The following is a 22854-nucleotide window of genomic DNA, read 5'->3' as shown; positions in this document are numbered from 1 at the left end:
TTTTGCTGTCATCACTGGCTCACAGTCTTGCTTACTCCCCTGCCCTGACAGTTTAAGATAACCTGCTAAGCAGGTTTATTTGAAATAGGGGTATTAAAATAAACTATTGGGAAGATATATTTTAAAAGACGTATGCAATCTTGTCATAGAGTTACACATTTGTGCATTAGATTCATATTCCTGACATTCTGGAAAGGTGAGGTTATTTTACACACATTTATTGTAACAAATACTGAACTAACAGCCCTCATTTATCTTCTAGGAGGAACATGCTGGAAATAGGCTATCTCCAAAAAAATCTGATTTTAAATAGAATGAATTTATGCCATATCAATTCGTGTTAAAATGTCCGAAGATGGAAAATACGTTGCCACAACTCACTGAATTTCTAACGTTTCTGTGAAATAATTAAAATGACGTCTATATTTTCTATTTTCCTGTCATCATGATTCCCAAATCTTAGTAAGTGTGAAATTGAGGTAGAAGTGAAATGTGACAGGCAAGAAGCCTCACTACCCACAGTGGGGAGTAACTCTTCTCTCCACCTGCTCTAGGATGCCGGGATCCCACTGGTGAGAAGATTCATCCTCTTCTACTGCAGCATAAAGGGGAAAATGTAAAACCCAAATTCTGGTTTAGTAAGAAGTCAGGTTTCCACGGCCAAGTTTGGGATGAGATCCATCACTCTTTCCTTCCTTATCCTTCCTTGGGTCCAAACTATTGTCAAGTAGATCATCCTTAATCAATGCTATCCCTAAACCCTTCTTGCCACTAAAGATGGACAGGGGAGATGCTTATTTATTCCTTTATACATCTGCATAAGATCTATAATAACCTCTATGTGTTTGTAGCATCCAACACTTAAGCTACTTCTCCTTGAACATCTATTTTTTTCTTTTTCTTTTTTTTTTTTTTGAGACAGAGTCTCACTCTGTTACCCAGGCTGAAGTGCAGTGGCATGATCTCAGCTCACTGCAACCTCCACCTCCTGGGTTCAAGCAATTCTCCTGCCTCAGCCTCCCAAGTAGCTGGGAATATAGGCATGCACCATCATGTCCCAGCTAATTTTTATATTTTTAGTAGAGACAGAGTTTCACCATGTTAGACAGGCTGGTTGAACTCCTGACCTCAGGCATTCCACCTGCCTCAGCCTCCTAAAGTGCTGGGATTACAGGTGTGAGCCACCATGCCCGGCCTGACCATCTTTTTTGATCTTCAAAACAGATAAGGGAAATAGAAGCCTGATTAGCAACCCAAGTCCAAGAAAACAGAGAAGAGGAGCCTGGACAGTTACTCACAAATAGAGGAGCACCAGGGTGACAGCCAAGAGAAGCCAGGTTTCCACAGCCAAGTCTGGGATGAGGTCCATCACTACTTTCCTTCCTTATCTCTCTCCTCCGAGTCTTCCTTTCAGCTGTGTGCTGCTGTTTGCTGGGCTGTGTGCGTGGAGCTTTCCTGCACTGCACAGCAGTGATTCACTGAGGATGCTGGATTGTTTATATGCTGGAGAAGGAGGCAGGGCTGGGGTGGCAGCCAGTAGCAGGGTCACCTGTGCTCCGCCTGCAGTTGGAAGAGGCTTCTCCACCTTGGCAGTTGGCAAAGAATCACACACACACCCCTCACTGACCTCCTTTGAGTTCATATTCTATGTGGAATCATAAACAACTCAATCAATGTTACTGGGGAGTCCAAGGGTTCTGGGTCCTTATCAGAAACTCAGGTGGAGCCATCGGCATGAAATCTATTAAATATCCTCTCTCCTGCCTTTGTCTCCATGGCTGTCCTCATTCCACAATACTTGAAATCCATCCCAACAAGCCACACCTACAGATCTTTACCTATGCCTAGAATGTGCCTGCACTCCCTAGAAGACTCCTACGCATCCTTCCAAACCCAGCCAGACAAAGCCTTCTTTTAGAGTCTTTCCTCACCAACCTCCTCACACACATTTAACTGTTTCCTCCCCTGGGTACTTTCCATCCCCTTCATGCAGTCCTATTGTCCTCTCTCCTCTTTTCTACCATTGTGTGTTTCCACACCTGTTTCCCTTAGCAGAGGTGAGCTCCTCAAGGGCATAGTCTGGTCTTATTCACTGTCATGGCTCCGGTCCCTATCAGGGTGCTGTACACACAGTGGGCGACCAGAAAAACTGGTGGAGTTGACTTGGCTGAGATTGCTGGGCCCCTGCGTGTCATCCCCTCTGACTTCCAGTGACCACTCCATCTTCTTAGGTCATTAATACAGCCAGATCTCTTAGCTGTGCCTCAGCTGCTGTCTCTGCACTTTCAGGCTTGCCCTCTGAGATTCTGTTGGCAAGAGGACCCCTAAAAAAGAGACAGGGCATCGATGAGATGGAGCTGATGGCTTCATGGAACAGTATCAATTTGTGCTGCTTCCTGTGAACCTTTCAAAAGTCCTGCCGTAGACAGCAAGTCAGACAGGTTCTTTACCAACGAGTGGTCCCTACTCTCTGGATATGCTGCATGTCTGGAAATGGTAGGAGAGAAAGGAGAGAAGAGAACAGCTGCCCAGGTGGCCAAGTGAACCCCAACCACCTCAGCCAGCAATGATGGGGCAGCGGTCACTGCAGCCTCATAAAGCATCAAGGACTCCAATAAGATGGTCCCAGCTTCTTGGGGGTGGAATTGGAATTCAAAGCAAATGGCTTCCTTTTTAACAAGCGGGGGATTTCCTAATGGGAGGAGAGCAGGCCCCAGGAACTGCTAGAGATGAGGCCTGTAATAGCAGTTGCCACCACCTGTGAGCCCCCTGACCCATTCCTGATGGGAGAGATCTCAGTGATAAGGGTGTGAAAATCATATCAGCTCATTATCATCACTCAGACCCAAGTTCTGTGTCTGCTGGGCCTGATGAATGGATTACATAACAAACAAAAAATCTCAGAGTTCTTAAAACTCAATAGAAATAGATGATGTTTAAGCTGTTCTTGTGCACTTTCTCCTCTCTTTATTCTTTCTCACGTTCAGCGCTCCTGAAGAAACTGATACTCACCCCAGAAAGGCACCTTTTCCCATCCCTGTGGCCCCTAAGCCTCCAGGGCTGCTCAGCACCTGGCCTGAGTGTGTGACATTCACACCAGATTCCATGTCAGACTCAAGGCAAAGTGGGCGAATGTCATGTGCAGTGTTGCACCAGGTGTATGCTGGGAGCCACATCTTCCTTGGGGACAGCCTAGTGAAGCAGGAGACACATAAACATGTTTGGATGGAGGTATGCATGTGCCATAACTCTGGAATCCCTGGAATAATGGAGCCCTACAGAGAAGTATCTAACAAAAGAAGTGACAGCAAGTGTCAAGTCAACAAAGGACAGACATGGGAAGGTGGGTGACAATCCACAGGAGAAGCAGGATTAAAGTCCAGGGAATTCTGATACATATCTGTCTCTTTTCAGTGGCTTCGCTGAGCACATGACATACGGCCATGCTACTATCCCCAGTTTACAGATGTAGAAACTGAGGCTCAGTGATTGCAAGTAGCTTCCCAGCTGCTACTGATCACAATAAAACATTATAAAAAGCTAACAGGAAGGGAGATGGAAGGTCCTCTGCTGCTCTGGTGCATCTGCCATTCCCTGCTAAGCGTCACCATGGGAAATAGTGAGACTCAAGGCTGCAATCACAAATTGGTTGAGATTCGTGTTCCTGTCTCAAAGGTTACTTCCAGCGGCACCCCCATGGGTCTTCTAGAACAAAGGACTCCATCTCATCTCAGCAGGGAGGAGGAAAGATGGACTTTCTGACCATATCAGTGGTATTGCTGGAGGATCTCCCTATGTTCCCACACTGAGAGGTGCACAAAACACACTCAGACAAGTAAAGATTCCAGTGTCATCTGATGGTTATCAACAACTTCATTAGCTCACCTAAACCCAGAACCTTTCTTATTTGATTTTTTAGAAACAAAACTCTTACGGAGATAAATATGTTTTCTTCTTTCCTCTAAAACACATACTTGGCTAAGATGATTCTTATTCTAAGATGAAAATTTACCTGCCTTACACACTTCAGGAGGTGGTCTGACTGGTTGGAATCTACACCAATGGTGATAGACTAATCACTGCTTGGGACTCAAATGCAGCCGGCACTGTGTCCTAACTAATGCAATTGGTGTTGCTCTGCAAAGGAAGATAATCGAACGCATGTTCTGCCACTTAATTCCACAGAAGGTAACATCTTCTAACATGTAGGAACTTGACTACTGACAACTGCACTGAATGTGTCAAGGAAGATACACCCAACCACCACGTGCCTCTCCCCTACTCTTTTCCTGTATTAAAGCATTCATCATGTTTTTTAAAGCTCTCAGTACTGTGCTCTCAGTACTGTGCTCCCAACCAAAGTTGGTCTTCGTCAACTTTGTACCCTAAGCACATAGAGCAGAGATAAACAAGCAGATAATTACAGTACAGCTAAGGAAAAATAATCATACAATTATAAGAAATACAAGGTCCTTATCAACAATGAAAGACTTATCTTCTTTCTCAGTCTGGTTTCATTGGATCAAAGTTTCATCTCAACATTCAGAGAAGCACTAGGCTCAGATATCAGCATCAGTGGACAGGCTGTCCAGGGACTCAATGATGCAAGGAACACCATCACTCCGATATTTTCATCCTTTTATATTGGTAGTCCAAGTGGTACCTCTCTTCTGGGAAGCTTGTCCTGACTTCCAGTGGCCAAGTGAATTGCTGGTGGTAAGGGGAGGCAACACTGCTCTGGAATTATATGTGTATTATATTCAAATTTCACAGGTCATGATCTTGAGGATGTAAACCCAAAAAAAAAAAAGGAAGAATTCTCTCTCTGTAACTCAGCTCTCAGATCCCCATTCTTCTCAGTAGGGGAAAACTTGATTTTGCAGGTCGGGGTGACCAGGTGGTATCTAAGTTTTGTTTTTATTTATTTATTTTTAAAATTGTTTTGAGGCAGGGTCTCACTGTGTTGCTCAGGCTGGAGTTCAGTGCTGTGATTATAGCTCACTGTAGCTTCCACGTCCTGGGCACAAGTGATCCTCCCACCTCAGCCTCGTTAGTAGTTGGGAATACAGACATGCAACCATGGCCAGCTAATTTGTAGTACAGATGGGGTCTAGTTATGTTGCCCAGGCTGGTCTCAAACTCCTGGTCTCAAGTGACCTCCTGCCGCTGTCTCCTAAAGTTCTGGGATTTCAGATGGGAGCCACCACACCTGGCCTTTAAATTTTGGTGGCTGGAAGAGGGGCATAGCTAATGCTTTTGGGCCTCATGCTTGGGGGTGGTGTTGAGGAGAGTGACAGGTGCATGGACATGCTCTCGTGGCACTGGAGGAGGTAGGTGTCTCACTTTGATGCCGCTGTATGTTGGTTAGCCTGTGTGCCTACTGTGTTCAGAGCATGTGGCAAACACTAAATATTAAAGAATCGGAATCTTTGCCCTTATGAAGCTAGCGCCCATATAGGAGAAAGAGACGCCAAACAGCCACACAAATAATACGGAATTACAAATTAGGATAAATGCTATGAAGTAAAAGGATCCTTTACTTAAGCTCCCAGCGGTATCAGACACAGTTGATCCTTCTTTCTTTCCCTAAACTCCATCTCTCTTTGAAAGATATGAATGCAACAGAATCAACAAGACTTGACGGATGGGAAATGTGAGACCTTGGATATTCCTGGGCCTGTTTCCTCATCTGTCCATGGGGGAAACTGACCAGAATTGGCCTATGAAGACCAAGGTTCTCCTTGTCCAAATTAGAAGACCCTTTCAGGACTGCCTGCCTCTCAGCCTCTGTGTCCCTCTAGGATTTTCGAAGGCATTCCCTGTCCTCTATTCTCCTTCTCTTATGGATCGCTTAGGCTCCACCTATGGGCAGGAGAAAGAGCAAAGGTTGGGTAGCATGGAACTGGGAGAAGATAACCACCCACTTAGGCCCTGAACTTTAAATTCTGGATCGGTTTCTTAACTGAGATTGCAGAGAAAGGGTTTCACACATGCTCACACCCACTCACACACAGCTCTTACTCCAGGAAACAATAATGAATATGTGTCATGCTAAGTACTTGCCCTGCATTAACTGATTCAATCTGTCCAACAACCCCATGGTATTGATATTGTTATGATCCTTATTTTACAGATGAGCAAACTAAGCCACAGGAAGGTTAACTGACCCATCCAAAGTTACATCACTAATTGCTCTAGCAGAGCCAGGATTCATATTTAGATCTTCTAGCCTGAGAGCCCAGGGTCATAATCTTTTGACACAGGCCCAGCCTTGCCCAAGGTCACACAGAGTTAGTGGGGAACTAGCAATGCAGTCCCGGCCTTCTGAACAGGTAGTGGCCAGAGCTCTGCCCATACACTGGGACAAAGTGAGGTGCCTTAGCAAAGTCATCAGTGAGGGCTGCAGTGAAGCAATGTCCTTCCTTCTCTCTTCCCACCCTTCCCTGAAGCATAAGCACGTCTGTAGACTTTATGACAAAAAAGAAGAGGGGCTCTCTCTCTCCTGCCGCCTTGTGAAGAAGGTGCCTTCTTCCCCTTTGCCTCCTGCCATGATTGAGAGTTTCCTGAGGCCTCCCCAACCATATGGAACTGTGAGTCAATTAAACGTCTTTTCTTTAAAAATTAATAAAAAGAAGAAGAGGAGGAGGACTTAATCATGACCGTTTGCTTTCTACTCCATTCTAGAGTCTCTATTTCTTGATAAAGTAACAACTAACATCTCCATGGAAATTCACAATTTACACAGTTCTTTCCCAACTCTTTTAATGATCAGCAAGAAAACTTTGTAAGATGAGTAGTGTTAGGATGATTTAACTCACACTTTATAGATGTGGAAACAGACAGTTAGAAAGAGACTTCAGAAGTGACTAAGCCATGAAGCCAGGGCATCAAGAAGGACATTGGGATTACAAATTGTGCCAGGGGCATTCTTGCTGGGATTCCAAGGAGGCTCCTAAAACAATATGGCAGGCTGTGTCAGCCACACATGAGATAAATATTTCCCTCTACACTTCCCAGTACACTGCCAATGTAGTTATAAAACGCTACAGAGCTGGTCATGACCATGAAAACAAACATGTGCATCCTACCAAATTGTGTATTCAGTGAACTCATGGTTTCAGCAGAAAGGGTAATGTTGCAAATAATTCCGACATGTCGCAATCAGAATCATTTGTGTTTCCAGGAAAGCAAAAAGTAAAAGGTGATGAAACCAACATGTAAAAGAGAATTCAAAGATTGTGAGGCGAATTTCAGGAGAGCACATGAAAGGGAATTAATGAAACAGGAAATTGGTGAAGGAAATGAAGATCATCACGAGATGTGTTACAAAACGTCAGCAAAACCTACACCGTTTCTCATACTCCTTATTTCAGTAACCTCCTAATTTGTTTTGCCTGACCCTGGGCAGGCCTTATCCAGGGAATTTGCTACTCAGTCACCAGACAGCATCTCAAAAAACATAGATCTTGAAACATGTTTCCTTGGCTTCAGTCCCTCCAACTGCTCCTGTCACCCACAGGATAAAATCTAAGTATCTCTAGGAAGTAACACAAGACCCTTTCTCATCTGGCCACTGTTAGTTTCTTCAGCCTGTCTCAGTCCACTTCTCCAAATGTACATGATGTTTTAAGCAAATGGTATGATTGGCCAGTCCCCAGGCTCTACAAATATGACATGTCCGTGTGTCCTTGTGTCCACACAAGTTGTTCTTTAGCATAGAGTGGGTCCAACCCAGCTTCCATCTGGTGCATTCCTAACCATCCTTCAGGAGTCAACCAGCGCATCATCTCCCCAACAAGCCTCTTCCATGACCTCAGCAGGCAAGTGCTGGAGAGGGTCCCACTGGTGCTTTCTCACAGTTTTAACAGCCGAACTCACAGTGGCTGTCATCCTGGGATGCTCACAACATTCACATGCCTGGGGAGCTTCTAAAAACCACAGGTCCACTGGGTGTGGTGGCTCATGCCTGTAATCTCAGCACTTTGGGAGGCCAAGGTGGGCAGATCATGAGGTCAGGAGTTCGAGACCAGCCTGGCCAAGAGACAAGCCTGGCCAATATGGTGAATCCCCATCTCTACTAAAAATACAAAAATTAGCCAGGCATGTCGGTGGGTGCCTGTAATCCCAGCTACTCAGGAGGCTGAGGCAGGAGAATCACTTGAACCCAGGAGGTGGAGGTTGCAGTGAGCTGAGATCGGGCCATTGCGCTCCAACTCCAGCTGGGTGACAGAGCGAGACTCCAACTCAAAAAACAAACAAACAAACAAAACCCCCACAGGTTCCTGGGCCTAACAGAAATGAGAAGGGGTTGCCCAGGGACCTAACAATGAGGAGGCAGGGACCATTGAGGGCCATCTGGAGAGAATTCAAAGTGTCCCATCAATCCAGAGATGTGAAAAAGAAGGCATCATGCCCAACTCATTCCATGAGGGCCACGTGATCCAAATCAGAAAAAAAAATCAGGACCGCAAAAGAAGATGGCATGCCAGTCTCATTCATGAGCATCGGCGCAAAAATCCTGAACAAAATAGTGGCAAGTCAGAGACAGCAGTGATCAAAGATGACACACCATGACCAAGTTGTTTCAACAACTCAAGATTCTTGAGTTAATGACTCAGGAATCATTAACAGAGAAAAAGTATAAATACCAATGATCTCAACAACAGGTTAAAGAATAACGGTTATAAGATCATCTCAATGGTTTTAGGAAAAGCCTTTGATAGTTCAATAACAATATATTAATAATATATGATAATATTCAACTCCCATTTATGATATAAAAAACCTTCAACAACTAATAGCAGGGAATTTTCTTAATCCGATGAAAGCATCTACCAAAAAAACTTAGAGAAAACATTATTCTTAGTAGTATAAAAGAAATATCCTGTTATACCTTCTTAATGTTTACCATGTGCACATATTACCTTTTCAAAACTAGTAACATTTTTTTAAACAAAAAAAATCCTATCAATTAACTTACTTTTTTCTGTAATTGAAAAGAATATGACAGCTTGTCCTTGTCAGAAGTCCAGCTTATGATTCACCTGGGGTCAACACAGGGCAAGGTTTAATAATCACTGAAATAATTAAACATTGTAATGACTCATGAGGCTGCTTGAACTGACATGATTTCAAGGGCACCGAGAGGCTGCGTGAAAGCAGAGGGTCAGCAAATTCATTCAGCTGAGATTATCTCAGTTTACAAATTGGAGTTTATGACCTTTAGTTGGGACATGAGTTTCTTTGATAATCAAATGAAAGGAATGAACCGTCTCCCCAGAATAAACCAGCATCCAGCATTTTTGCAGGAAGTTCCAAGGAGACCCCAGGGAGACATGTTACTAGGAAGCTTGCCAAACCCAGTGACTTTCCAGGGGGCCTGCCCACCCAAGTGCAGCCCATGCCTGACACCCAGCCCTCAATGCCCTATTCTGATCGGTTACATGGTTATCCCCAGAACCATGGTCCCTCTCTATCAGTGTGAATGGGTTGTCCACTCTGCCCAGTGCTATGACACAACACAGGGGAACGGACCCGTAAGGGAAGGTGTGAACAAGACCTTTGCAGACAGAGCCATACCGAAGCCCTAGGTGGGGGTACATCACCACATGGAGGGAACTGGGGAGACGCCAGGAGTTCTGGGAAAGCAGAGATAAGAAACCTGGAACAACCTGGGGTGAAGTCTTCCTAAAGGAGTGACTGTTTGCATTATCATAGACAGAGAAGTGTTTGGACAGAAGGGAAGGTGAGAAGCACTTCAGGCTGTGAGAATGGTCCAGCTTTTTTTAGTAATAAAAAAATAGAAAAAGTAGAAATTGCTTCTAACTTTGTGTATTGAATAAGCAAGAAATGGCATCCCAACCCTTTTTCTTTATTATTATTATTGTTGTTTAGACAGAGTCCTGCTGCATTGCCCAGGCTGGAGTGCAATGGCGCAATCTTGGCTCACTGCCACTTCAACCTCCCAGGCTCAAGCAATCCTCCTGCTTCAGCCTCCTGCGAAGGGCATGTATCACCATGCGTGGCTAATTTTTTGATATTTTGTAGACATGACGTCTGATCTTGAACTGACTTGGTAGGATGGTCTTGAACTTCTGGCATCAAATGATCCTCCTGTCTCAGCCTTGCAAAGCACAGGGATTACAGGCATGAACCACTGAGCCCAGCCACTTTATTATTAACCAGGTTGAATATTTCTGTATTTTTGATAGCTGTGTTCCTTCTTTGATAAAATGTTCATGTCCTTTGCCCTTGTGATACCTGTTGGAGTTGCTTTGTTTTTCATGTCGAGCTATAATAAATATAATTTAACTGGCAAAGAGAGAATGGCCCAGCTTAACCCTTATTATCATTGTTGTCATTTCTTGGTTGCAAGGTACAGTGTCTGTATTGAGGCAGTTTTAATTACTGCTAATAAAGAAGCTATCTGGAAGCTATCTGGAAGCTATCATGCCAACAGGTAGATCTTATACTTTCAGGGCAAAGGTTCTGCCCTCCACCGGTCAGCAAGAGGCTTGAGGCTGAGCGGAGACCCCAGATTACATCACTGGGCTTGGCAGGCACCATAGTGACCTGTCCCATGCCTGTTAGTGTATATTTCTGAGATATAAAACATGTATAGAGGTGAAATTCACATAACATAAAATTAACGATTTTTTTATGATTGTCCAATCTGAGGACTGAAAATTTACCATTTTAAGGTGAAAAAAATCAGTGGGATTCAGTACATTCTGTGTTCTGCAACCACTACCTCTATCTAGTTGCAAAACATTCCCATCATTCCAAAATAAGGCCTGTACCAGTTGAGCAGTTTCTCCCCAGTCTCCCCTCTCCCTAGACCCTGGCATCCACCATGGCACATTGTGTGTCTCTGGACTTCCCTCTTCTGGATATTTTATATGATGCAATATATGGACTTTTGTTTCTGGCCTTCACTTCATAGAATATTTTTGAGGTTCATCCGTTCTGTGGCATGTGTCAGTACTTCATTCCATTTATGGCTGAATAATATTCCATTGTATGGATAGACCACAATTTATTTATCCATCCATTGATGGACGTGTGGGCTATCTGCACCTTTCGGCTATTGTGAATTGGATTGTTAGGAATATGTGAGTCCATATATTTAAGTAACTGTTTTCAATCCTCTTAGATGTATAACTTGGAGGGGAATTGCTCGGTCACACAGAAAATCTGTTTAACTTTTTGAGGAACCTCTAAGCTGTTTTCCATAGCGGCAGCACCATATTACGTTCTCATCCGCAGTGGGTGAGAATTCCAGTTTCTCCACGTTCTTGCCAACACTTCCTATCTTCCTTTTTTAAAAAAATAGCCATCTGAGTGGATGTGAAGTGGTAACTTTTCTGGGATTTTGACTTTGTGCAACCACAAAGAATTAAGAACCTGCGAGAAGATGCCAGAGACAGAGGAGGACAAGAAAAAGGTGTGGCTGGGAAGCTGACAAAGGTGGCCCCTGGGCTTTCTATTTTTGTTTGTTTGTGTTTGTTTCTGTTTTCGAGATGGAGTCTTGCTCTGTTGCCCAGGCTGGAGTGCACTGGCACAATCTTGGCTCACTGTAACCTCTGCCTCTTGGGCTCAAGCAGTTCTTGTGCCTCAGCCTCCCAAGTAGCTGGGATTAGAGGCATGCACCACCATGCCTAGCTAATTTTTTGTATTTTCAGAAGCGATGGGATTTTGCCATGTTGCCCAGACTGATCTTGAACTCCTGAGTTCAGGTGATCTGCCTGCCTCAGCCTCCCAAACTGCTGGGATTACAGGCATGGACCACCACACCCAGCCAGGCTCCTGGGCTTTCTATGGACTCCAGAGACATCTCTTTCTGTAGAGAGAAGACAGCGAGTAGGGATCCTTGGAATATAACTGACTTGCAGGCCCTGTATGAGTTATTTAAACTTCCTCAGCCTCAGTTGCCTAATCTATAAAATGGGTGTTAATGATTTTGTCTTTCCCTCCCAAAGGAGCCCAGAGGAGACCAGACCCTGGCCTGTGATCTGCAGTGGGCTTGGGACCTAGATCTGTGAGTCTGGCTGGTGCTGGCTTTGACTAGAGAGAATGGAGGATATTACCAAGCCTAGTACCTGACTCTTGGCAGTCCTTCCATAAACGTTTGCTCAATATGAAAACAGTTAGTTCAGTAGTTGCCGAGAGAGAGGACAAAAGTTATAGAGTAACCCTACGTTACACAATGTATTTTCTTTTTATCAGAAGGGGAGACATGAGTTCAAGTTTTACTGAACAAATAATTAAAAGGTTGGGCATTTGTTAAGCAGGGTCTCTGAGCCACAGAGTGACCTATGGAAGGGAGCATTGGAGAAGGCAGGAATTGGAAGGTGGGAAACAGCCAGATCAGACCAGACATGGGATTAGGAGGAAATGAAGGGACAACCAAAACAGTATTGTCAGAATGAAGTCATCACAGGAGTCCAGACCCCTCCAAATCTGTTGTTTACTCACTTGACCATGGGCAAAATCCTTTTACTCTCATTCTCTATCTAGCCATTAGAATCACATGTTCTTGATGCCCAGGATTCTATGAACTAAGTTCAAAGCTTCCGAGGTTGCAGATCACGAGACAGAAATAAAATGCAGTCATTGTGGCTGAAATCAGCAGTCAGCTAAAATATGTTGCAATTTAAGTAATACCACCAGTGATGACACATATCTGATATTTTCCTACAGCACCGTTTTACTGGCATAATCTTTGTTGAATATTAAACAATGAACTCAACTTTGCACATGAACCTTAGGAAGTTCAGATTATAATGACTACTGCAGACAGGTTGAGAATATGAAGTAGGCTTACCCCAAAACACATTATTAGGGTCAATTCCAGTGACTGCCATTGAAAGTCAAGGTTTCTTTGACAGGTTTAATTCTCTCAGAATATGTACATCGAAGTAGAACCTGAAAGATAGCTACTTCCATGCCCAGAAATTATTATTACTATTATTTATTATACTTTAAGTTCTGGGGTACACGTGCAGAACGTGCAGTTTTATTACGTAGATATACACGTGCCATGGTCGTTTGCTGCACCCATCAACCTGTCACCTACATTAGGTACTTCTCCTAATGCTATCCTTCCCCTAGGCCCCCGCTCCCCAACAGGCCCCAGTGTGTGACGTTCCCCTCCCTGTGTCCATGTGTTCTCATTGTTCAACTCCCACTTATGAGTGACAGCACGCAGTGTTTGGTTTTCTGCTATTGTGTTAGTTTGCTGAGAATGGTGGTTTCCAGCTTCATCCATGTCCCTGCAAAGGACAAGAACTCATCCTTTTTTATGGTTGCATAGTATTCCACGGTGTATATGCACCACATTTTCTTTATCCAGTCTATCATTGATGGGCTTTTGGGTTGGTTCTAGGTCCTTGCTATTGTAAATAGTGCTACAATAAACATACGTGTGCATGTGTCTTTATAGTAGAATGATTTATAATCCTATGGGTATATACCTAGTAATGAAACGGCTGGGTCAAATGATATTTCTAGTTCTAAATCCATGAGGAATTGCCACACTGCACAATGGTGGAAGCCACCTCTTCCCTGAGGGTCTCTGTCCCATGGAGACGGGGGTTTTATCTATAAGTCCCTGACTGGGGCTGCTGACTTTGTTCAGAGATGTCCTGCCCAGAGAGGAGAAATCTAGAGAGGCAGTATAGCTACAGTGGCCTTACTGAGCTGTGGTGAGCTCCACCCAGTACAAACTTCCCAGCCGCTTTGTTTACACTGTGAGGGTAAAATTGCCTACTCAAGCTTCAGCAATGGAAGATGCCCCTCCCCCCACCAAGCTCGAGTGTCCCAGGTCAATCTCAGACTGTTGCTGTGCTGGCAGCCAGAATTTCAAGCCAGTGGATCTTTGTTTGTTGGGCTCCAAGGGAGTGGCGCCCGCCGAGCCAGACCACTTGGCTCCCTGGCTTCAGCCCCCTTTCCAGGAGAGTGAATGGTTCTATCTCACTGGCATTCCAGGTGCCAATGGGGTATGGAAAAAAAAAACACTACTGCAGCTAGTTCAGTGTCTGCCCAAATGGCTGCCCAGTTTTGTGCTTGAAACCCAGGGCCCTGGTGGCATGGGCACCAGAGGGAATCTCTTGGTCTGTGGGTTGCGAAGACCATGGGAAAAGTGCAGTATCTGGGTGAGAGAGCACGGTTCCTCAGGCTTAGTCCCTTATGCTTCCTGGGTGAGGCGACACCCCACCCTGCTTCGGCTCACACTCCATGAGCTGCACCCTCTGTCCAACCAGTCCCAATGAGATGAACCAGGTACCTCAGTTGGAACCAGGTACCTCAGGTGCAGAAATCACCTGCCTTCTGTGTCAGTCTCACTGGGAGTTGCAGACTGGAGCTGTTTCTATTCGTCCATCTTGCCAGCAGTCCAGACATTATGTTTTCCAAAGAAAAGGCCCCATGCAAACTGGCTGAAACAAAATGGGTTTATAACCATGAAATGATCTGGGGGACTTTAGTCAATAAAACTCAATGCTGGTAAAATTACTTTAAATAATTTTGGTAAAGTTATAACAACAAAAGCCAAAATTTAAAAAATATTTTTAGGAAAGAGGCAGGGATTGTGTGGTATTCTTTTAGTACTGTGACAGACTGGTAGAGATGGATTCTCCTTTTTTTATTTTTTATTTTTTTTGCTAGAAAGTGACTTGAAACCATATGAAAATAAGAAAATATAAAGTTCTTTGGTAAAAGTAAATATATGCACAAATGTAAAACCTGGATTATTGAAACTTAGGCTTGCAGCTCCTCTTTTAATACTTTTATAGGATATAAAAGACCAAAACATAACAAATAACTATGTCTGTGTAAATGGGTACATGATACATAAAGATGTAATTTGTGACATAAATAACATAAAGGAGGGAGTGCAGAGCTGTAAAGGAGTAGTGGTTTTTAATGAAATTGAAGTTAAATTGTTATCAATTTAAAATACATTGTTATAACCTTAAGAAGTTTTATGTAATCACCATGGTAACCACAAAGAAAGTATCTACAGAATATACACAATTGAAAATGAGAAGGTAATCAAAACATGTCACTGTAAAATATCAGCCAAACACAAAGAAAGGCAATGAGAAAATGAGGGACAAAAAAGCTGTAAGATATGCAGAAGACAAACAACAAAATCACAATAGTAAGTCCTTCTATCAGTATGTTTTAAATGTAAATATATTAAATATATTAGACCCCTCTAAAGACACAGATTGCCAGAAGGAATAAAACAAATGGGATCCAACTATATTCTGTCTACAAGTGACTCACTTTAGATCTAAAAACATGCATAGGTTGAAAGTGAAAGAATAGAAAAAGATATTCCCTGCAAATAATAATCAAAAGATAGAAGGAGTGGCTATACTAACACTAATGTCATACAAGATTGACTTTAGTTCAAAAACTGTTACAAGAAACAAAGAACATTGCATAATGACAAAAGGGTGAATTAACCTAAAAGATACAATAATTATAAACATATATGTACTGAACATCAGAGCTCCTAAGTATATGACACAAACATTGATAGAATTGAATGAGAAAATAAATAGTTCTACAATAATAGTAAGAGACTTCAATAGTCAACTTTCAATATTAAACAGAACAACTAGACAGAGGACAATAAGGAAATAGGGGACAAGAACAACACTATAGGCCAATTAGACCCAACAGACATATACAGAACATTCCACCCAACAATAGTAGAAGACACATTTTTCTCAAGTGCATATAAAACATTGTTCAGGATATACCATGCATTAGGCCACAAAACAAGCCTTAATAAATTTAAAAAGATTGAAATCATGTAATGTATCTTTTCCAATCACAATTAAATAAAACTAGACATCAACAGCAGAAGGAAAACTGGAAAATTCACAAATACATGAAAATTAAACAACACATTCTTAAACAACCAATGGGTCAAAGAATAATCACAAGAGAAATTAGAAAATATCTCGAGACAAATTATTATGAAAACAAAAAAACACCAACTGATGAGATGCAGCAAAACAATGCTAAAAGGGAAACTTGTAGTTATAAACATTTCCATTAAAAAAGAAGTTCCCCAATGAATATATGTGTGCGTGTGTCTTTATGGTAGAATATTTACATTCCTTTGGGTAAATACCCAATAATGTGATTGCTGAGTCAAATAGCAATTCTGTTTTAAGTTATTTCAGAAATTGCCAAACTTCTTTCCACAGTGGCTTTACTTACAATAGCAAAGACATGGAATCAACCTAAATGCCCATCAATGACAGACTGGGTAAAAAAAAAAAAAATGTGGCACACATACACCATGGAATACTATGCAGCCATTTAAAAAGAATGTGATCATGTCCTTTGCAGGAACATGGGTGGAGCTGGAGGCCATTATTCTAAGTTAATTAACACAGGAACAGAAAACTAAATACCACATGTTCTCACTTATGAGTGATAGCTAAACATCAAGTATACATGGACACAAAGAAGAAAACAACAGACACTGGGGCCTACTTGGGGGTAGACGGTAGAAGAAGGGTAAGGGTAAAAAAAAACTACCTATCCTATGCTATGTTTATTGTCCCAGTGACAAAATTGTCTGCACAACAAACCCCTGGGACATGTAATTTACCTATATAACAAATCTGTTATATAATTTACCTATATAACAAACCTTAGGCTCATGTACCCCTGAACCTAAGCTAAAACTTAAGAAAACAGTGCTCCCAGATGGCCGTACGTAGCTGTGCTGCAGAGAGGCATAGAGGAGCACCCCCAACCTGACCCACTGCCCCAGACCCTTGTAATCACCCCACTTCTCTGTGCCTGGGGCAAGGCCCAGCCAGCCCCAGGCACCATGCTGCCCTAGGACCAGCCCTTCTGACAACTCCTGGCACCCAAGACCCCCTCCCCTGCTGTAAGTTGATGCACACAGTTCTTCCAGTCCTATTTTTTAATGGATTATGATCCAACCATTGAAGATACCAACACAAAGCAGTGTGTGCCAGATGGTAGAGCAGCCCGGCTAGGTGTTTTGTAGACAACAGGGCAAGAAGAGTTTGGAGCCATGAAGAAACAGTGTACGAGGACTGGTGAGGGTTTCCTATTGGCCTTTTCAGGCACAGATAGAGGCGATTTTGAAGAAACCTATAAATTCCAAAGACAGATTCTCCTCAGAGTGAAGGAGCATGGTGAGCTTTAAACGATTTTTACGGGTAATAAAGCAGCTCTGGATCATCAAGGACAAGAAACACAGGAAAAACAGCATTTAGCACAGCAATGTAAGGTAATATACATGGAAGTATCAGCAAAGATTAGGATGAATGCAGAGGGTGCCTTTTTCTTTTTTCGTTTTTTTTTTTTTTTTTTTTTTTTTTGAGACAAGATCTTGCTCTGACACCCAGGCTGGAGTGCAGTGGTGTGATCACAGCTCACTGCAGTTTTGAATTGCTGGGCTTAAGTGATCCTCTCACCTCAGCTTCTGGTGTAGCTGGAACCACAGGCTTGCCCCACCAGGCCCAACTTATTTTTCTTTCTAAGGGATGGAGCCTTTCTATGTTGCCCTGGCTGGTCTTGAACTCCTGGGCACAAGTGATCCTCCTGTCTTGGTCTCCCAAGGTGCTGAGATTATAGGCATGAGCCACCATGACTGGTCTCAAGCTTTCTATAAACATGTCTGGATTATAAGGAAATTTCAAGAGCAAAATGTCTTCTTTCACTGGAACCAACATGGGAAGAAAAAGTCAAGAAGGGCTGACATCGTGTCATTTTTCTAGAATCCCTTGAGTTTTATCTACCAAATGCCAGGGAAAGGCCTCATCTCCTCCTTCTCTCCTTACAGTTTACATCTTGTGGGTACCTTTCTAGCCTTAGACAAATGACGACCTTGTTAGCTTTACAACAAGAAGCTAGCTAGTTCTTTCCATGAAGCTAATGCAATGGTCATTTTCAAGCAAATTTAAAGGAAGCACTAAGGAGGCTTCATAGATTATCCAATTTCTTTGAAAGATATGTCTGTGTATACACAGACACATTCTTTTTATAAGCACTTACATTTTGATAGAATCAAAACAGTCTTGGAACCTAGGCCATTTGCCAAGCTGAAGCCACAGGCTGTGAAATAATTTTTAATTTCTGGAATCAGGTTGTTTACTGTTACTCCATATAAAAATATATAGGTTTTTATTGTGATTTTTTGGCCTATTTTTAAAATTTCAGCATCAACTTTAGGTAACCTTAAATACATTGAATTGAATCTACAGAAGTGAGACATCTCAGTATCAAAATGCCTATTGTACTTATGGATTAAAAACTGCTTATAAAAGCCTGTGTTACAGAATTGGAAAAAAAATAATTTAAAGTTCATATGAAACCAAAAAAAAGCCCACATTGCCAAGACAATCCTAAGCAAAAAGAGCAAAGCTGGAGGTATCATGCTACCTGACTTCAAATCATACTACAAGGCTACAGTAACAAAAACAGCATGGTACTGGTACCAAAACAGAGATATAGACCAATGGAACAGAACAGAGGCCTCAGAAATAACACCACACATCTACAACTATCTGATCTTTGATGAACCTGACAAAAACAAGAAATGGGGAAAGGATTCCCTATTTGATAAATGGTGCTGAAAAAACTTGCTAGCCATATGTAGAAAGCTGAAACTGGATCCCTTCCTCACACCTTATACAAAAATTAATTCAAGATGGATTAAAGACTTAAATATTAGACCTAAAACCATAAAAACCCCTGAGGAAAACCTAGGCAATACCATTCAACACATAGGCATGGGCAAGGACTTCATGACTAAAACACCAAAAGCAATGGCAATAAAAGCCAAAATAAACAAATGGGATATAATTAAACTAAAGAACTTCTGCACAGCAAAATAAACTACCATCAGAGTGAACAAGCAATCTACAGAATGGAGGAAAATTTTTGCAATCTACCCTTCTGACAAAGGGCTAATATCCAGAATCTACAAAGAGTTTAAACAAATTTATGAGAAAAAATCAAACAACCCCATCGAAAAAGTAGGCAAAGGATATGAACAGACACTTCTCAAAAGAAGACATTTTTGCAGCCAACAGACACAAGAGAAAATGTTCATCATCACTGGTCATCAGAGAAATACAAATCAAAATCACAATGAGATACCATCTCACACCAATTAGAATAGCAATCATTAAAAAGTCAGGAAAGAAAGGGCACTGGAGAGGATGTGGAGAAATAGGAAAACTTTTACACTGTTGGTGGGAGTGCAAACCAGTTCAACCATTATGGAAGACAGTGTGGCGATTCCTCAAGGATCTAGAACTAGAAATATCATTTGACCCAGCCATCCCATTACTAGGTATATACCCAAAGTATTATAAATCATGCCACTATAAAGACATATGCTCACATATGTTTATTGCAGTACTATTCACAATAGCAAAGACTTGGAACCAATGCAAATGTCCATCAATGATAGACTGGATTAAGAAAATGTGACACATATATACCAGGGAATACTATGCAGTCATTAAAAAGTTCGTGTCCTTTGTAGGGACATGGATGAAGCTGGAAACCATCATTCTGAGCAAACTAATGAGATTTATTCCTGGAACGCAAGGACGATTCAGCAGATGACAATCAACCAATGTATACCATATTAACAGAAGAGGAAAAAAAGACTACATGATTGATGATTTCAATTGATGCAGAAAAAAGTGTTTGACAAAATTAAACACCATTCCATGATGAAAATACTCAATAAATTAAGAATAGAAGGAAACTAGCTCAACATAATAAAAGCTACATATGAAAAAGCCACATGTAACATCATTTCCACTGATGAAAGACTGAAAACTTTTTCTGCTTAATCAGGCACCAGACAAGGATATCTACTTTACCACTTCTATTCAACATAATACTGGAAGCACTAGCCAAATCAATTAACTAAGAAACATAAATAAAAGGGATCCAAGTTAGAGTGGAAGAAGTAAAAGTATCCCTGTTCACAAATGGCATTATTTTATATGTAACAACCACTGAAGATTCCACAAGAAAAGCTGCTAGAACTAATAAGCAAATTTGGCATGGCTGGGCATGGTGGCTCATGCCTATAATCCCAGGCACTTTGGGAGGCTGAGCTGGGAGGATCGCCTGAGATTAAGAGTTCAAGACAAGTTTAGCAAAGTTGCAAGACGCAAACTCAACACACAAAAATCAGTTGTGCTTCTATACACTAACCATGAGCAGTCTGAAAAGGAAATTAAGAAAAAAAATCCATTTACTATAACATCGAAAAGAATAAAATACTTAGGAATAAACTTAACCAAGAAGGGAAGAGACATACATTGAAAACTACAAAACATTGCTTAAAGAAATTAAAGACACCAATAAATGGAAAGGCATTTCATGTTTATGAATTGGAAGACTTAATATACTTACAATGTCAATGCTACTCAAAGATATCTGTAAATTTAATGTAGTTTCTGTCCAAATTCAAATGGTGAGTTTTTTGTTAGAAATAATAAATTTCATGTGGAATCTCGAGGAACCCCAAATAGCCAAAATCATCTTGAAAAAAGAACAAAGCTGGAGGTCTTACATTTCCTGACTTCAAAACTTACTACAAAGCTACAGTAATCAAAATAGTATGGTGCTGGCATAAAGACAGATGTAGAGATCAATGGATCAAAACAGAGAGCCCAGAAATCAACTTTGTATACATGGTCAAATGCTTTTTGACAAGGGTGCCAAGACTAATTGGGAATGGACAGTCTTTTCAACAAATAGTATTGGGAAAACTGACATCTACTTGCAAAGGAAAGAAACTTAGTTTACACCATATACAAAAAAACACTGAAATGGATCAAAGACCTAAGTAAAAGAACTAAAGCTATAAAACTCTTAGAAAGAAACATAGGGGAAAAGGTTTATGACACTGGATATGGCAATGAGTTATTGAATATGACACCAAAAGAACAGGCGACAAAAGAAAACATAGATAATGTGGACTACATTGAAATTAAAATCTGTGTGACAAAAGACACAATCAACCAAGTGAAAAAGCAATCTATAGAATGTAAGAAAATATTTTCAAGTTAAATATCTGAAAAAAGGTTAATATCAAGAATATATAAAGAATTCCTGTAATTCAGCAACAACAAAAACAAATAACCTGACTTTAAAAATAGGCAAAGGACTTCAACAGAGGTCTCTCCAATGAAGATATACAAATAGCCAAAAAGCACATAAAAAAATGCTCAGTATCACAAATCATTAGGGAAATGCTAATCAAAACCATGATGAGATATTTCCTCACACCCATTAGGATAGCTACTATAAAAAAACAACAACTAAAAAATAGCAAATGTTGGTGAAGATATGGAAGAATTAGAACATTCGTGGCTTCTTATTGGGAATGTAAAATGGTGCAGCTACTATGGAAAGGTGTAGTGGTTCCTCAGAAAATTAAGAATATAATTACTGTATGATCCAGTGATATTATTTCTGGATATATACCTAAAATAACTGAAACTGGGATCCAAAAAGATATTTTTAAAGCCATGTTCATAGCAGCATTATTCACAACATTCAAGAGGTGGACACAGCCCAAGTGTCCATTGACATATGAATGGGTAAAAGAAATGAGATGCATACACACAAAGGAAGGTTATTCAGCCTTAAAAGAAAGACAAGTCTGATACCTGATACAAATTGATGAATTTTGAGGACATCATGTTAAGTGAAATAAGCCAGACACAAAAGGACAAATACTGTATGATTCCACTTACATGAGGTACATAGAGAAGTCAAAATTATAGAGATGGAACACAATGCACAACAATGTGAATGTACTTAACAGCATTTACTGTCCCACTTAAAAATGGTTAAGATGGTGAATTTTATGCTTTGTGTATTTTTACCTCAATTTAAAAAGGGGCCATCAACATGAACTTTGGAGTTCTGATCTCATACAATCAACAAGATGAATTCCCAGGACTGAAGAAAAAAGCAGGAAATTGTGGAGATTTCCCCTGGAGACAAAAGTAGCAAATTAAACCTCTGAAGGCTGTAGATGCGGGAAAACCTAAGGGGATGGTATGTCTGGAGTCCAGGAGAAACGGGCCCAGCTGGATCCCAGGCAATTATTGCACGGTTATTTCTAATGATGCCCACTGGAGGTTACTCCATAGAGTCCAAGAGCATCCCTGCAAATAAGCCGAGGGTGAGCCCAGTCACCTCTCCTTGGCCTGTCCACCAGGGAATGAGGCTCTGCTGTCCCCAGACACCTCCCTCTCCCTGCCTCCCACAACCTTCTTTCTCATTTTACTTTCCATGGGGCCCAGGCTTATGTCCCAGGTCCCAGGCTGCTTGTGATCTTTCCACCCTCTTAAGAGAGGAGAAGCCACTCAAGAGGAGGCAGAGGCCTCATGTAGGGTTAACAGAAATCAAACCAACTGGACAGGTCACTGCCCATATAGTAGAAGGAAGAGACACTCCTTCCCAAAGTCCCTAAATGCCTCAGCCAAAGACATCTCTTTCTCCTTCACTTCTCAAAGGCAAGCGGAACCTGACCCTGAAGGGACCCTGGAAACCATCCAGGGATCCAACCTTATTATTTTAGCAGAGTACAGACTTGCCACATCACACAGGATTAAATTCCTGGACAACCTCTCTCAGTGCCTGACCTCATCCCTACAATGAGGTATTCTCCAGCAATTTCATTGCCCATCAATTCCAGCCCCTTCTAGTGTTTAATCTGTGCAGAGACATCAGAAAATGTTTGCTAGTGCAAAGACAGGCCCAGAAGCAGAGCAGGTGACTACCGCAATGGCCTCATTGTCACATCTTGAAGAA

At 41.7% G+C, this 22854-nt stretch overlaps 1 protein-coding gene and 1 pseudogene across 1 annotated transcript in view; one reads left to right on the top strand and one right to left on the bottom strand.

Annotated features, from left to right (window-relative positions):
* Positions 1–1520, bottom strand: part of CYP3A4 (cytochrome P450 family 3 subfamily A member 4) — a 30538-nt gene extending 29018 nt beyond the window's left edge. Inside the window, exon 1 of the mRNA XM_037990561.2 lies at positions 1299–1520. Coding sequence (XP_037846489.2) covers positions 1299–1369 — 71 coding nt within the window. The 5' untranslated portion in view covers positions 1370–1520. The remainder of the gene's footprint in view (positions 1–1298) is intronic.
* Positions 1521–9233: 7713 nt separating this feature from the next.
* Positions 9234–17917, top strand: LOC119621341 (ras-related protein R-Ras2 pseudogene; annotated as a pseudogene).
* The last annotated feature ends 4937 nt before the right edge of the window (positions 17918–22854 follow it).

Source organism: Chlorocebus sabaeus, chromosome 28 (assembly GCF_047675955.1).
Source record: "Chlorocebus sabaeus isolate Y175 chromosome 28, mChlSab1.0.hap1, whole genome shotgun sequence".
Classification (NCBI taxonomy): Eukaryota; Metazoa; Chordata; class Mammalia; order Primates; family Cercopithecidae; genus Chlorocebus; species Chlorocebus sabaeus.
The sequence above is the reverse complement of the archived record's forward strand: the minus strand, read 5'-3'. Positions and strand labels throughout refer to the sequence as shown.